This window comes from Clarias gariepinus, chromosome 12, assembly GCF_024256425.1.
Source record: "Clarias gariepinus isolate MV-2021 ecotype Netherlands chromosome 12, CGAR_prim_01v2, whole genome shotgun sequence".
NCBI classification, from domain to species: domain Eukaryota; kingdom Metazoa; phylum Chordata; class Actinopteri; order Siluriformes; family Clariidae; genus Clarias; species Clarias gariepinus.
Window position 1 is genome coordinate 32990001 of NC_071111.1, and position 13542 is coordinate 33003542.

The 13542-nt window shown below is 48.1% G+C and overlaps 1 protein-coding gene across 1 annotated transcript in view; it reads left to right on the forward strand.

Moving 5' to 3' along the window:
• LOC128534263 (protein PHTF2-like) overlaps positions 1-13542 on the forward strand; it is a 30112-nt gene that overhangs the window by 11987 nt on the left and 4583 nt on the right. Inside the window, exons 4-14 of the mRNA XM_053508615.1 lie at positions 916-985; positions 2031-2189; positions 2303-2468; positions 3637-3798; positions 5485-5683; positions 5781-5954; positions 9476-9697; positions 10288-10416; positions 10520-10792; positions 10879-11010; positions 11163-11249. Of these exons, the coding sequence (XP_053364590.1) occupies positions 916-985; positions 2031-2189; positions 2303-2468; positions 3637-3798; positions 5485-5683; positions 5781-5954; positions 9476-9697; positions 10288-10416; positions 10520-10792; positions 10879-11010; positions 11163-11249 (1773 nt within the window). The remainder of the gene's footprint in view (positions 1-915; positions 986-2030; positions 2190-2302; positions 2469-3636; positions 3799-5484; positions 5684-5780; positions 5955-9475; positions 9698-10287; positions 10417-10519; positions 10793-10878; positions 11011-11162; positions 11250-13542) is intronic.

Consider the following 13542-nt stretch of genomic DNA (forward strand, 5'->3'; position numbering starts at 1 on the left):
TGTGATTTCATCTCAGGATACATACAGCTGTTCTGTGAAGGCCTCAGCATCATGAAGACTGAGGAACACCAGACAGGTCAGGGATAAAGATCTGAAGAAGTTTAAAGCAGGGTGAGGTTATAAACAAATATCCCAAACTTTAAACATCTAACTGAGCGCAGTTCAATCCATCATCTGAAAATGGAAAGAGTACGGCACGACCGTAAACCTATCAAGACGTGGACGTCCACCTAAACCGACAGGACGCATGAGGAGAGCATCAATCAGAGCAGCAGCCAAGAGGCTCATGGGAACGCAGAGATCCACAGCTCAGGTGGGAGAACCTGTCCACAGGACGACTGTTAGTCATGACCTCCACCGCTTTATCCCTGACCTGTCTGCTGTAACGTGACAAAATGTGGAAAAGTTCAAGGGGTATGAATACTTTTGCAAGACACTATATATGTTTTAACGATGCTGATATTTAAATTTTGTTTGGTTTGAAGCAGTAGAGTGTATAAATACAAAAAAAATAACCAAAACAATGGAATAGTTAGAGTTTGGATTAACTTGCACTAGGTGATATAATATCACAGGGTTTAATAAGGTGTTTATATTGTGTGTTATATAACATTATATACGGTGTTTACTGGTATTTATCCTGAGCATCCTGAGTTTGAGTTTCTGTGAATGCGCTGTTACCGTAACCTACTGGTGTGTGTGCATTCATATTAAACCTGTCGTGTGCCGTGAGCTCGAGTGTTACGCTAGATTATTAATCATCAGGTGTGTGTGTGTGTGCGCGCAGGGGCTTCAGGAGTATGTGTCTGCTTTCTGCTCTTCCTCTCATGTTTATATGTTTATTAGTAGGCCCAGGTTCACTTGGTGATGTTTACTGTGTGTGTGTGTGTGTGTGTGTGTGTGTGTGTTGGACAGGGCCTGAGGAACAAACCGAAGAAGACGGGCCATGTGAAGCCGGACCTGATTGACGTGGATCTAGTGAGAGGTGAGGACAGTAACGGAACAGTAACTCTCAGATGTCTTAACCTTTATACACGGTCACCGGCCACTTTATTAGGTACACCCTGCCAGTACTGGTTTGAACCGCTTCCACCTTAATTCTTCATGGCAATGACTCAGATTTTAGAGATTTTGCTTCACATTGCGATGATGTCATCACGCAGCGATCTGTCTGCGATGCGACTCTCCTGAACCTCCAACACGTCCCACTCTGTTGGAGAGAGGTCATGTGACCGTGTGAGTACAGTGACCTCACTGATATGTTAAGCCTCCCATCACACCCCACTAAGAGAGCTCGGCCCATCAGCTCTCTCTAGGCCCCCTGCTGTGATAGGCTACAGGATTCCCCGGGACTCGAGCCAGTGATCTCCATATGATAGAGTGAGCACTTTACCACTGCGCCACTTGGGGACCCCATTCCTGTTCTAAGCTGACGGGAGCGACGCCCGGTGTGTTCTTCTGCTGCTGTAGAACATCTGCTTCAGGGTTCCTTGTGTCGTGTGTTCCGAGACATTCTTCAGCAGAACTTGAGTGTAACGAGATGTTATTTTAGTTCCTCTTGCCTTCCTATCAGCTTCAACCAGTCATCCCCTCTGACCTCAGACCTCTGGCATTAACAAGACATTTTCACCCCGAGATCTGCCCTGATTAGATATTTTCTCTTTTTCACACCGTTCTCTATAAACCCTAGAGGTGGTTCTGTGTGAGAATCCCAGTAGAGGTAGATCTGCAGTAAAATACTCAGACCAACAATGTTCCGAGTCACTTAAGTCACCTTTATTCTCCTGGCTGGCTCGCCAAATCTTCATTCTTCATTCTGATGCTCGGTTTGATCTTCGGCAGATCTTCCTGACTACAGGTCTACATTCCTACATGCACTGATGTGCAGTCATCTGATCGGAGATTTGTGTTAACACGAAGGTGTACTTACTAAAGTGTATTTATGAACATATAATATAATCACTGCTGTTGTAATGATGAGGGTAACATTAGTGTGTGAGTGGACTCATCGCGTGTGTCGTACTTTTAAGGCTCTGCGTTTGCCAAAGCCAAGCCCGAAAGCCCCTGGACGTCTCTGGCGCGTAAGGGCATTGTCCGCGTCGTCCTCTTCCCGTTCTTCTTCAGATGGTGGATCCAGGTGACCTCCAGAGGAATCTTCCTGCTGCTGCTCTCCCTTTACCTCCTCCAAGGTCAGTGCACCACCAGATCTCCACATGACCGTGAGAATCATGGATGAGTGTGTGTGTGTGTGTGTGTGCGTGTGAAAATAAAAACCTGATAAAAATCCTTCCTTGTGTTTCAGCTCTTGCAACAGTGTTGTTTTTTAGCATCTCGCGTCCACATGACATCCCTATGACCGAGGTGTTCGGGGCGTTCTGGCTGATGCTGCTCCTGGGCACGGTGCACTGCCAGATCGTCTCCACGCGTACGCCCAAACCCGCCCCCAGCGCCACCGCCAAGAGGAGAAGGTGGGCAGGATAGACCCCGCGCCACACTGATCTCTTTCTGTGTGGTGTGTCTAAAGGAAATGCCTTGGCTACACCCCTGCCCCGCCCGTCCCAGCGTGGTGCTGTCTCCCAGTGTGTCATGTGACATGAGGGGTTAGCCAATCGTTTCCTGTGTGGGGTGAAAGGGTGACCAACCCGTGTGTGGTATCTTCTGCACAATTTTCTGACCCCTGTGAGAAAATTGGCTCGTGCTGTGTGTGTGTGTGTGTGTGTGTGTGTGTGTGTGTGTGTGTGTGAGGAACAGACATGACACACCGATGAAGAATACTTCAGTACATGTGTAGATATCTTTCACATGAATGTCTGAGTAATGCATGTCAGCAGAGTTACAGTAACGTATGATCATGTCTGTCATTTGTACTGGTCGGATTAATGATACAGGTTGTCCTCGACTTACGAACGTTCAGGTTACGAATTTGCGCAGATACGAACGGACCGCGGTTCTACTTCAGAATCAGAATCGGATCAATCAAAATACACGCTGCAGTGCACCAGATACCAATATTTACAATTATATACAATATTTTTAGTGCGTAAGTGAATGTTTAAAATATCTAAAGCCCGGTATGTAAATCTGTCCTAATGGTAAATAATCCTAATTTCGGAAAATTTTCAACAAAACAGAGTTTACAGTCCAATACAGTGGAAAACAGATCTGAGACACAATGGTGTCTGGGATTCCCCTCGCGATTTAACGGCGCAGAGACAACAATGTTAAATTAAATGTGAAATTTATTTCCTTAGGGGAACAGAGATTTAGTCAGTGCTTTACATTGTATATTTGTGTCAAAGGCATACAAAACTCAGTTTAAGTTAAGAACAAAACCGACTTGTGAACACGCTCCCAGAACAGAACTCGTTCGTAAGTCGGGGGCACCCTGTATTTATGACTGAAGTGAAAGCCAGGACTGCAAACTAACTCCTCCTCCTAATTATTACTACTGCTCCATGCTTCTATAATCAACACTTTTTTTTTTTTAAGTAATAATTTTTTCTTGGAAATAATAATTCTGCTTTTGGGGAAATCTGTTCAAAAAAAGAAAGAAAAAAAAGGTTCTTGATTTTTGTTTCTGTTTGGACTTCTTCTCTTTCTAAGCGCCTTTTACGCTTTTAATGTGTCTCACTAAAGGAAGTTAAGGAAGGCAGCACACTTGGAGGTGCATAGGGAAGGCGATGGCTCTAGCACTACTGATAACACACAGGAGGGGGCACCGCTCTGCCCGGGCTCTGCCACCACTCACAGTCTCGCTGCTTTCTTCAGAGATTTCTGGCATAATGTCTTTAAATCGGGGTGTGTATCTTACCCTATTAAAGATTCCATGTTATGTCTGCACGGCTGCAACGTCCCCCATCCTTTAGGATCCACCTCAATGTATTTATATGAATAAAATACTTCTGTTGTTAATTGGACAATGATGTCCGAGCGTTGTCTTACAGCCCTTATTGAAATGGAAGAGCTGTCATTTTATCTTTATTTTGTGAGGAATAGGGGACTTTGCAGCTGTTTTTATTTATTTATTTATTTTTTAACAGAAATGCAGCTTTTGTTATAGCTGGGACACTCCCATTAAAATCAGTCCGGCTCAGCACGTCTTATCACGGTCTTGGAGTCACACACACACACACATGCAGAGAACTGCCCCAGACTGGGCTTACACTGCTTTTCCTCATTTAGGAAACATTTCTACTTGTGTACACACACAGCGGTACCTCGGCATACGAGTTTAATCCGCTCCTTTAGGCGAGTTCTTAAGGTGAAGTTTATTGTGAAACACATTCTCCCATAAGAAATCATGTAAATACAGATAATCCGTTCCAGACACCCAAAAATATTACCAGTATTACCAATTTATACCAATATATACAACACTATAAATCATATTTTTGCATATAAAAACAATTAAAACATTTATAAAAGCCATATGAAGTAAAATTTGAAATAAATAGACATTAAACCTCATCAAACTTTAATTTATGATTCCTCGTCCTGAGCCGAGGCTGATTAACACTAACGGAGTGGCCCAGTCATTCTCCCCATCCATGTGTTAGTGTGTAAACTCCTACAGCACTGCGCGGGGTTTCAGTGAAGTACTGCAGTGTTGTGATCACACTCGGGGTGTAATGGAAATGCAAATACCTTATTCAAATGATGCAACCTAAATAGATAGGAACACAGAGACCAACAGTAGACAGAGTATTTCTGTTATAGTGTCGAGCTCTACAGGCTCAGGGTTGCCAGGTTTACAACTAAAATGTTCAGGCACGGAAAAAGGTTGGCTTTTCTTCCTCTTACTAAATTTGTTAACAGTGATTTGCAAGACAAATGTGTGATACCTGCTCATAACACGTGTGACCTGGCAACCTGCTCACAGCACGTAGAAGCTCATAAACACCAGAATAAAGGGAGTGTAGAGTGACAGGATGAGATATTACATAGGCTTTTATTTCAAACTAAAGAAATGAACTTAAGTTATCGAGCTGATGCTCCACATGTTTCTCTCACACAGTGATCATTCTCTTCATCTTTATTAACAGAAGATCATCTCCGATTATGATGAAGACTCTGTGATCTAATCCACTGACACAAAAAAAAGGAAAGAAAGTGTGTGGGAGGGGTTAAATAGCATAGCCCCTCCCTCTGGTCTGGTATCCTGGACACCGTTTACAGTTACGTCCTTTTGAATCCGTCTCAGGATTGTTGGTCTGTGAATCTGGTGTGTTTAGCGCCATGCTGTAGGTCACATGATCCGCGAATGAGAGAATTCGAGGCTCTAGACACCTGATGAAATGATGCTGCGTTACACCCCGAGTCTGCACAGCAGTAACTCAGTATCGCGCAGTGCCTGTAGCGTCCTGTGAGGGGAGCTGTTTTCTTAAGAGGGGGTCCTTGTGGTACAGACTGAGAACGGAGACACACACATACACACAGCTGATCTTCTCTGTACGGTCCCTTCCCGTTCTGATGTTCATGTTGCAGGTCTAAGAGATTCAAGCTGTCCATCGATAAGTCCACAGAGACAGATAACGGGTACGTGTCCCTGGACGGCCGTGTCACGAGCAAGAGCAGCGAGGAGAGACTGCAGCTCCACGAGCCTCACTGCGACCTGCTGCGTGCCGAGGAGCTGGCCTGGACCGCCCCGCTCACCCAAAACAAACCCCTGTCACCTGGCACTAAGGTACCGTTACCACTCCCACTGAGACGGAATGGAGTTGATCAGTGCCGGCAGGTGTGTGTGTGTGTTTGTGCAGCTGTGTATTGTGTTTGTTTATCAGTCCATGCAGGAGTGTACCGCACACACGCTGGAGAACATGTCTGATGAGGCGTCGAGTGAAGAGGATCCCGAAAACTACAGCGCTGTGCGCCGGGGCGTGGAGCGCACGAGCAGCGACTGTACACTGCGCAACAGGAAAGCGCACCACTACAAGAAGCAGTATACACCAGCGGAGGTACACACACACACACACACACACACACACACACACACACACACACACACACACACAGACTCTTTCTCTCAGGGTGTCCCCTAGTGATCAGACTCTCTCTCTCTCAGGATGTCCCCTATTGATCAGACTCTCTCTCTCAGGGTGTCCCCTAGTGATGCCTCTCTCTCTTTCAGGGTGTCCCCTAGTGATGACTCTCTCTCAGGGTGTCCCCTAGTGATGACTCTCTCTCAGGGTGTCCCCTAGTGATCAGACTCTCTCTCAGGGTGTCCCCTAGTGATCAGACTCTCTCTCTCAGGGTGTCCCCTAGTGATGCCTCTCTCTCTCTCAGGGTGTCCCCTAGTGATGCCTCTCTCTCTCTCAGGGTGTCCCCTAGTGATCAGACTCTCTCTCTTTCAGGGTGTCCCCTAGTGATCAGACTCTCTCTCTTTTAGGGTGTCCCCTAGTGATGCCTCTCTCTCTCTCAGGGTGTTCCCTAGCGATCAGACTCTCTCTCTCTCAGGATGTCCCCTATTGATCAGACTCTCTCTCTCAGGGTGTCCCCTAGTGATCAGACTCTCTCTTTCAGGGTGTCCCCTAGTGATCAGACTCTCTCTTTCAGGGTGTCCCCTAGTGATCAGACTCTCTCTCAGGGTGTCCCCTAGTGATCAGACTCTCTCTCTCAGGGTGTCCCCTAGTGATCAGACTCTCTCTCTCAGGGTGTCCCCTAGTGATCAGACTCTCTCTTTCAGGGTGTCCCCTAGTGATCAGACTCTCTCTTTCAGGGTGTCCCCTAGTGATCAGACTCTCTCTCTTTCAGGGTGTCCCCTAGTGATGCCTCTCTCTCTCTCAGGGTGTCCCCTAGTGATGCCTCTCTCTCTTTCAGGGTGTCCCCTAGTGATGACTCTCTCTCAGGGTGTCCCCTAGTGATGACTCTCTCTCAGGGTGTCCCCTAGTGATCAGACTCTCTCTCAGGGTGTCCCCTAGTGATCAGACTCTCTCTCTCAGGGTGTCCCCTAGTGATGCCTCTCTCTCTCTCAGGGTGTCCCCTAGTGATGCCTCTCTCTCTCTCAGGGTGTCCCCTAGTGATCAGACTCTCTCTCTTTCAGGGTGTCCCCTAGTGATCAGACTCTCTCTCTTTTAGGGTGTCCCCTAGTGATGCCTCTCTCTCTCTCAGGGTGTTCCCTAGCGATCAGACTCTCTCTCTCTCAGGATGTCCCCTATTGATCAGACTCTCTCTCTCAGGGTGTCCCCTAGTGATCAGACTCTCTCTTTCAGGGTGTCCCCTAGTGATCAGACTCTCTCTTTCAGGGTGTCCCCTAGTGATCAGACTCTCTCTCAGGGTGTCCCCTAGTGATCAGACTCTCTCAGGGTGTCCCCTAGTGATCAGACTCTCTCTCTCAGGGTGTCCCCTAGTGATCAGACTCTCTCTTTCAGGGTGTCCCCTAGTGATCAGACTCTCTCTTTCAGGGTGTCCCCTAGTGATCAGACTCTCTCTCTTTCAGGGTGTCCCCTAGTGATGCCTCTCTCTCTCTCAGGGTGTCCCCTAGTGATCAGACTCTCTCTCTTTCAGGGTGTCCCCTAGTGATCAGACTCTCTCTCTTTCAGGGTGTCCCCTAGTGATGCCTCTCTCTCTCTCAGGGTGTCCCCTAGTGATCAGACTCTCTCTCTTTCAGGGTGTCCCCTAGTGATCAGACTCTCTCTCTTTCAGGGTGTCCCCTAGTGATGCCTCTCTCTCTCTCAGGGTGTTCCCTAGCGATCAGACTCTCTCTCTCTCAGGATGTCCCCTATTGATCAGACTCTCTCTCTCAGGGTGTCCCCTAGTGATGCCTCTCTCTCATTCAGGGTGTCCCCTAGTGATGACGCTCTCTCAGGTGTCCCCTAGTGATGACTCTCTCTCAGGGTGTCCCCTAGTGATCAGACTCTCTCTCAGGGTGTCCCCTAGTGATCAGACTCTCTCTCTCAGGGTGTCCCCTAGTGATCAGACTCTCTCTCTCAGGGTGTCCCCTAGTGATCAGACTCTCTCTCTTTCAGGGTGTCCCCTAGTGATCAGACTCTCTCTCTTTCAGGGTGTCCCCTAGTGATGCCCCTCTCTCTCTCTCAGGGTGTCCCCTAGTGATCAGACTCTCTCTCTTTCAGGGTGTCCCCTAGTGATCAGACTCTCTCTCTTTTAGGGTGTCCCCTAGTGATGCCTCTCTCTCTCTCAGGGTGTTCCCTAGCGATCAGACTCTCTCTCTCTCAGGATGTCCCCTATTGATCAGACTCTCTCTCTCAGGATGTCCCCTATTGATCAGACTCTCTCTCTCAGGGTGTCCCCTAGTGATGCCTCTCTCTCATTCAGGGTGTCCCCTAGTGATGACTCTCTCTCAGGGTGTCCCCTAGTGATGACTCTCTCTCAGGGTGTCCCCTAGTGATCAGACTCTCTCTCAGGGTGTCCCCTAGTGATCAGACTCTCTCTCTCAGGGTGTCCCCTAGTGATCAGACTCTCTCTCTCAGGGTGTCCCCTAGTGATCAGACTCTCTCTCTTTCAGGGTGTCCCCTAGTGATCAGACTCTCTCTCTTTCAGGGTGTCCCCTAGTGATGCCTCTCTCTCTCTCAGGGTGTTCCCTAGCGATCAGACTCTCTCTCTCTCTCTCTCAGGATGTCCCCTATTGATCAGACTCTCTCTCTCAGGGTGTCCCCTAGTGATGCCTCTCTCTCTCTCAGGGTGTCCCCTAGTGATGCCTCTCTCTCTTTCAGGGTGTCCCCTAGTGATCAGACTCTCTCTCAGCGTGTCCCCTAGTGATCAGACTCTCTCTCTTTCAGGGTGTCCCCTAGTGATCAGACTCTCTCTCTTTCAGGGTGTCCCCTAGTGATGCCTCTCTCTCAGGGTGTTCCCTAGCGATCAGACTCTCTCTCTCTCTCAGGATGTCCCCTAGTGATCAGACTCTCTCTCTTTCAGGGTGTCCCCTAGTGATCAGACTCTCTCTCTTTCAGGGTGTCCCCTAGTGATGCCTCTCTCTCTCTCAGGGTGTTCCCTAGCGATCAGACTCTCTCTCTCTCAGGATGTCCCCTATTGATCAGACTCTCTCTCTCAGGGTGTCCCCTAGTGATGCCTCTCTCTCTCTCAGGGTGTCCCCTAGTGATGCCTCTCTCTCTCTCAGGGTGTCCCCTAGTGATGCCTCTCTCTCTCTCAGGGTGTCCCCTAGTGATGCCTCTCTCTCTCTCAGGGTGTCCCCTAGTGATGCCTCTCTCTCTCTCTCAGGGTGTCCCCTAGTGATGCCTCTCTCTCTCTCAGGGTGTCCCCTAGTGATGCCTCTCTCTCTCTCAGGGTGCCCCCTATTTATCAGACTCTGTCTCAGGAAGTGATGACGCGTCTCCTGTACAGACTGACCATTACTCCTTTTCCCCACACTATGTAATACTAATGTATGTAGTAGATGTGAGGTGTGTATGTATGTATGTGTGTGTGTGTGTGTGTGTGTGTGCGCGCACTCAGGAGTCGGGGATCAATGAGATAAACACACTCTGGGCTTCAGTATCCTGGTGTTGTTTATTTTTCCCAGGAGATGCCGAAGTCGGGTACGAGCTGTAGCTCTCGCTGCTCCAGCCTGCGCACTCAGGACTCGGAGAGCACTCGGCACGAGTCGGAGACGGAGGACCTGCTGTGGGACGACTTCCTGCACTGCGCGGAGTGTCGCTCCTCCTGCACCAGCGAGACCGAGGGCGAGGGGTCTGCTGTTTGCCCCGCCTCCAAAAAGGAGTACCGGGACGACCCCTTCCTGCAGGTGCTGCCCCCGAGATCTTCTGTATCGGGACTGACACACACACACACACACACACAAACACACAGACACACACACACACACACACACACACACACACACTGCTCTATTAAACTGGGTCAGCTTTCTGCAGCTCCTCTGTGGTTTCCTGTGTCAGGGTGCACTAGTGGAAGTCACACTTACACAATCGTGAAACGTCCATGAGACTGGAGTCTGATCTCCTATAAACTAATCAGGAAATGTGAATCGGTTATTTCTGAGACGAGTGATGATACTGTTGTATCAGCAATACCTGACTTTAATCTGTTAATCCAGAGTTCTTAAGGGGAAGTTTTGTGTTGTGAGAAACAAGAAATAATGTAAATACAGATAATCTGTTTCAACAAAAACAAAATATATAATATGTAAACTCACTTTCCCAGTTTGGAGCGTCTCCTGGACGTACACGCGAGTCGCTCGTATGCCGAGACAAAATTTCAGTTCTCAAGACACAAATTTATTGGACGGGGTGTTTGTGTGTTGTGTTACCACTGTATGCATAGATTGTGAATCTTCTCTTCTGTGTGTGTGTGTGTGTGTGTGTGTGTGTGTAGGGCCACACGCCATGGCTGCACAGCTCAAACCCTGGGCTGGAGCGTGTTAGCGCCATCGTCTGGGAGGGAAACGAGTGTAAGAAGGCAGACATGTCAGTGCTGGAAATCAGCGGCATGATCATGAACAGGGTGAGTGTGGGACGCTCGCTCGCCGCGCGCAGGAACCGCATGATGATGATGATGATGATGATGATGATGATGATGATGTCGTGCTTTCCTCTCCGCCCTGAAGGTGAACTTGTACACTCCTGGCATCGGCTATCAGATTTTCGGGAACCTGGTGTCGGTGACTCTGGGACTCACGCCCTTCGCCTTCAGACTGTTCCAGTACAAAGACATGGAGCAGCTGTCCTCCGTCTCGGTCGGCGAGATGGTCTCCATCGCCTTCGGCTCCTCGTCCGACGTCACGCTGATCGCCATGGTGACGGTGAGCTTCGTGGTGCGCGTCTGCCTCATCTGGCTCTTCTTCTTCCTGCTCAGTGTGGCCGAGAGGACGTACAAGCAGGTACCACACACACACACACACACACACACACACACTCGGTAGTATGGTAATGGTGTGTTAGATCTGAGGTGTATTTGATCTTACAGAGGCTGCTGTTTGCTAAGCTGTTCGGTCACCTGACATCCGCACGCAGAGCCAGGAAGTCTGAGGTGCCTCACTTCCGTCTGAAGAAAGTGCAGAACATAAAGATGTGGCTCTCACTGCGCTCCTACCTGAAGGTACTGCAGAGGAGACAGAGAGAGACAGAGACATCACTGTGTGTGTGTGTGTGTGTGTGCTACTGATAAATACATCACAATAACTACCTGTGTATAAACCTCTGTGTGTGTGTGTGTGTGTGTGTGTGTGTGTGTGTGTGTGTGTGATGCAGAGACGCGGCCCCCAGCGTTCAGTGGACGTCATCGTCTCGTCCGCCTTCCTCCTCACTCTCTCCGTCGTCTTCATCTGCTGTGCTCAGGTGCGCATGTCTCCCAAAAACAGTCTGTGATCAGGTCCAACCTGCTGACACCTGGGTGACACACACACACACACACACACACACACACACACACACGCACACACACGCTAGCTCCCCCTACAGGCAGAAGGCTCATTAAATTTGTCCAAAAAACTGATGCAAATAAAAACACAAACCCCGAATGTAAATAAATACATACAGTTCTTTACAATATTCTCAATAATTTCTTTCTTTTATTTAATTTTCTGGAGAAAAGCTGCAGCTCCACAACTTACTCGTCTCAAAAAACTAAGGAAAAAAACTAATAAACTGATCACAGAAATAAAGAAAAGAGCCGTAACGCAGAGTCGGGCGACGTTACAGATTAATTTATTCTGATCATGCTGTCAGTTTGAAATTATATTTGTGAAAATTTATTCACAAAAACATTTACATTTAGGCATTTGGCAGACGCTCTTATCCAGAGCGACTTACAAAAGGTGCTTTAATGTTTACATCATTGGATACATACTTACACTGGGTTAACTAGGTTAATAACTAAGTACCATTAGTCCAACACAACTGGGAAGAGGTTTTTTTTTTTCTTTTGGGGGGGGGTTTAGTCCAAGTACTGGAGAAACAGATGCGTCTTGAGTCGTCATTTAAAGATAGTCAAAGTCTCAGCTGTACGGACATCTAGAGGAAGTTCATTCCACCATCTAGGTGCTAGAACAGAAAAGAGCCTGGATGAATGCCACCCTCGATCCCTGAGAGATGGTGGGATGAGGTGAGCAGTGCTGGAGGATCGGAGGGAACGTGGTGCAGTGCGTGGTGTAATTAGCGCAGAGAGGTAAGTGGGTGCTGGGCCATTTTTGGCTTTGTAGGCAAGCATCAGTGTTTTGAATTTGATGCGGGCAGCTACAGGAAGCCAGTGCAGGGAGCGGAGGAGTGGGGTGGTGTGGGAGAATTTGGGGAGGTTAAAAACGAGACGTGCTGCTGCATTCTGGATCAGTTGCAGAGGACGAATCGTGGACAGAGGCAGGCCTGCCAGGAGTGAGTTGCAGTAGTCCAGTCTTGAAATAACAAGGGGCTGAACAAGCACCTGAGTAGCCTGTGAAGAAAGAAATGGGCGAATTCTTCTGATATTGTAAAGAAAAAATCTACAAGAGCGAGTAAGGTTAGCGATGTGTGGGGAAAATGATTGTCCACGGTTACCCCAAGATTGCGGGCGGTGGCTGTAGAAGTGATTTGGTTGTTTTCCAGGGATATCACAAGGTCTTGACCTGGGGATGAGTTACAAGGGATAAACAACAGTTCGGTTTTACTGAGATTGAGCTTCTGCTGATGAGCAGCCATCCAAAATGAGATGTCTGCCAGACATGCTGAGATCCGGGTGGAAACCTGAGTGTCAGAGGGAGGAAAGGAGAGAACAAGTTGGGTGTCGTCTGCATAACAGTGGTATGAGAATCCATGCGATGATATGACCTTACCAAGAGACCGGGTATAGAGGGAGAACAGAAGAGGACCCAGTACTGAGCCCTGCGGGACACCAGTAGAGAGTCTACGTGGGGCAGATGTAGATCCCCTCCATGTTACCTCATATGACCTATCTTTTAGGTAAGAAGCAAACCATTGCCACGCTGTTCCACAAATTCCAAGGCTTGTAAGAATAGAAAAACAGAACAACAAACCTTTAACTGTGCACACATGCTTTATCTGTCTTACAAAAGAAACACACAATGGCTTCTCTAACTTAAATAAACCTGAGAGCTGTGATAACTCTAATATAATCTATAATCTAGAGTAAAAGGTTGAGATCATGACTGTTGGTCCAGGAGAGGAGAGGAGAAGGGAGGAGAGGAGATAGGAGAGGGGAGGAGAGGAGATGAGACGAAAGGAGATGAGAGAAAATAGGAGACAAGAGGAAAGGAGAGGAGACGAGGCGAGAGGAGATGAGAGGAGATGGGAGATGAGACAAGAGGAGACGAGAGGAGATGAGATGACTCTCATAACGTTAACTAATACACACCACAGTTATAACGCATCGCCTGGCAACCGGCTTTACACCACGACTAAAGTGCAGACAGATCGTGTGTGTGTAGAGCTGTCCATGTCCATGTCCATGTCCATGGAGTCGATATGTTTAAAGCATTTCATCAGCAGCAGCAGCAGAAATGTTGGAGTTTCGTGATGGTCCGTCCGTACTGTACATCTCTGAACAGATAATGATCTAGAACAGATACGTTCATGTACAGAGACTTAGAGTCTGGATAGTTGGGCTTTAATCCCAGCTGGAGGATGAGGAGAGGACGTG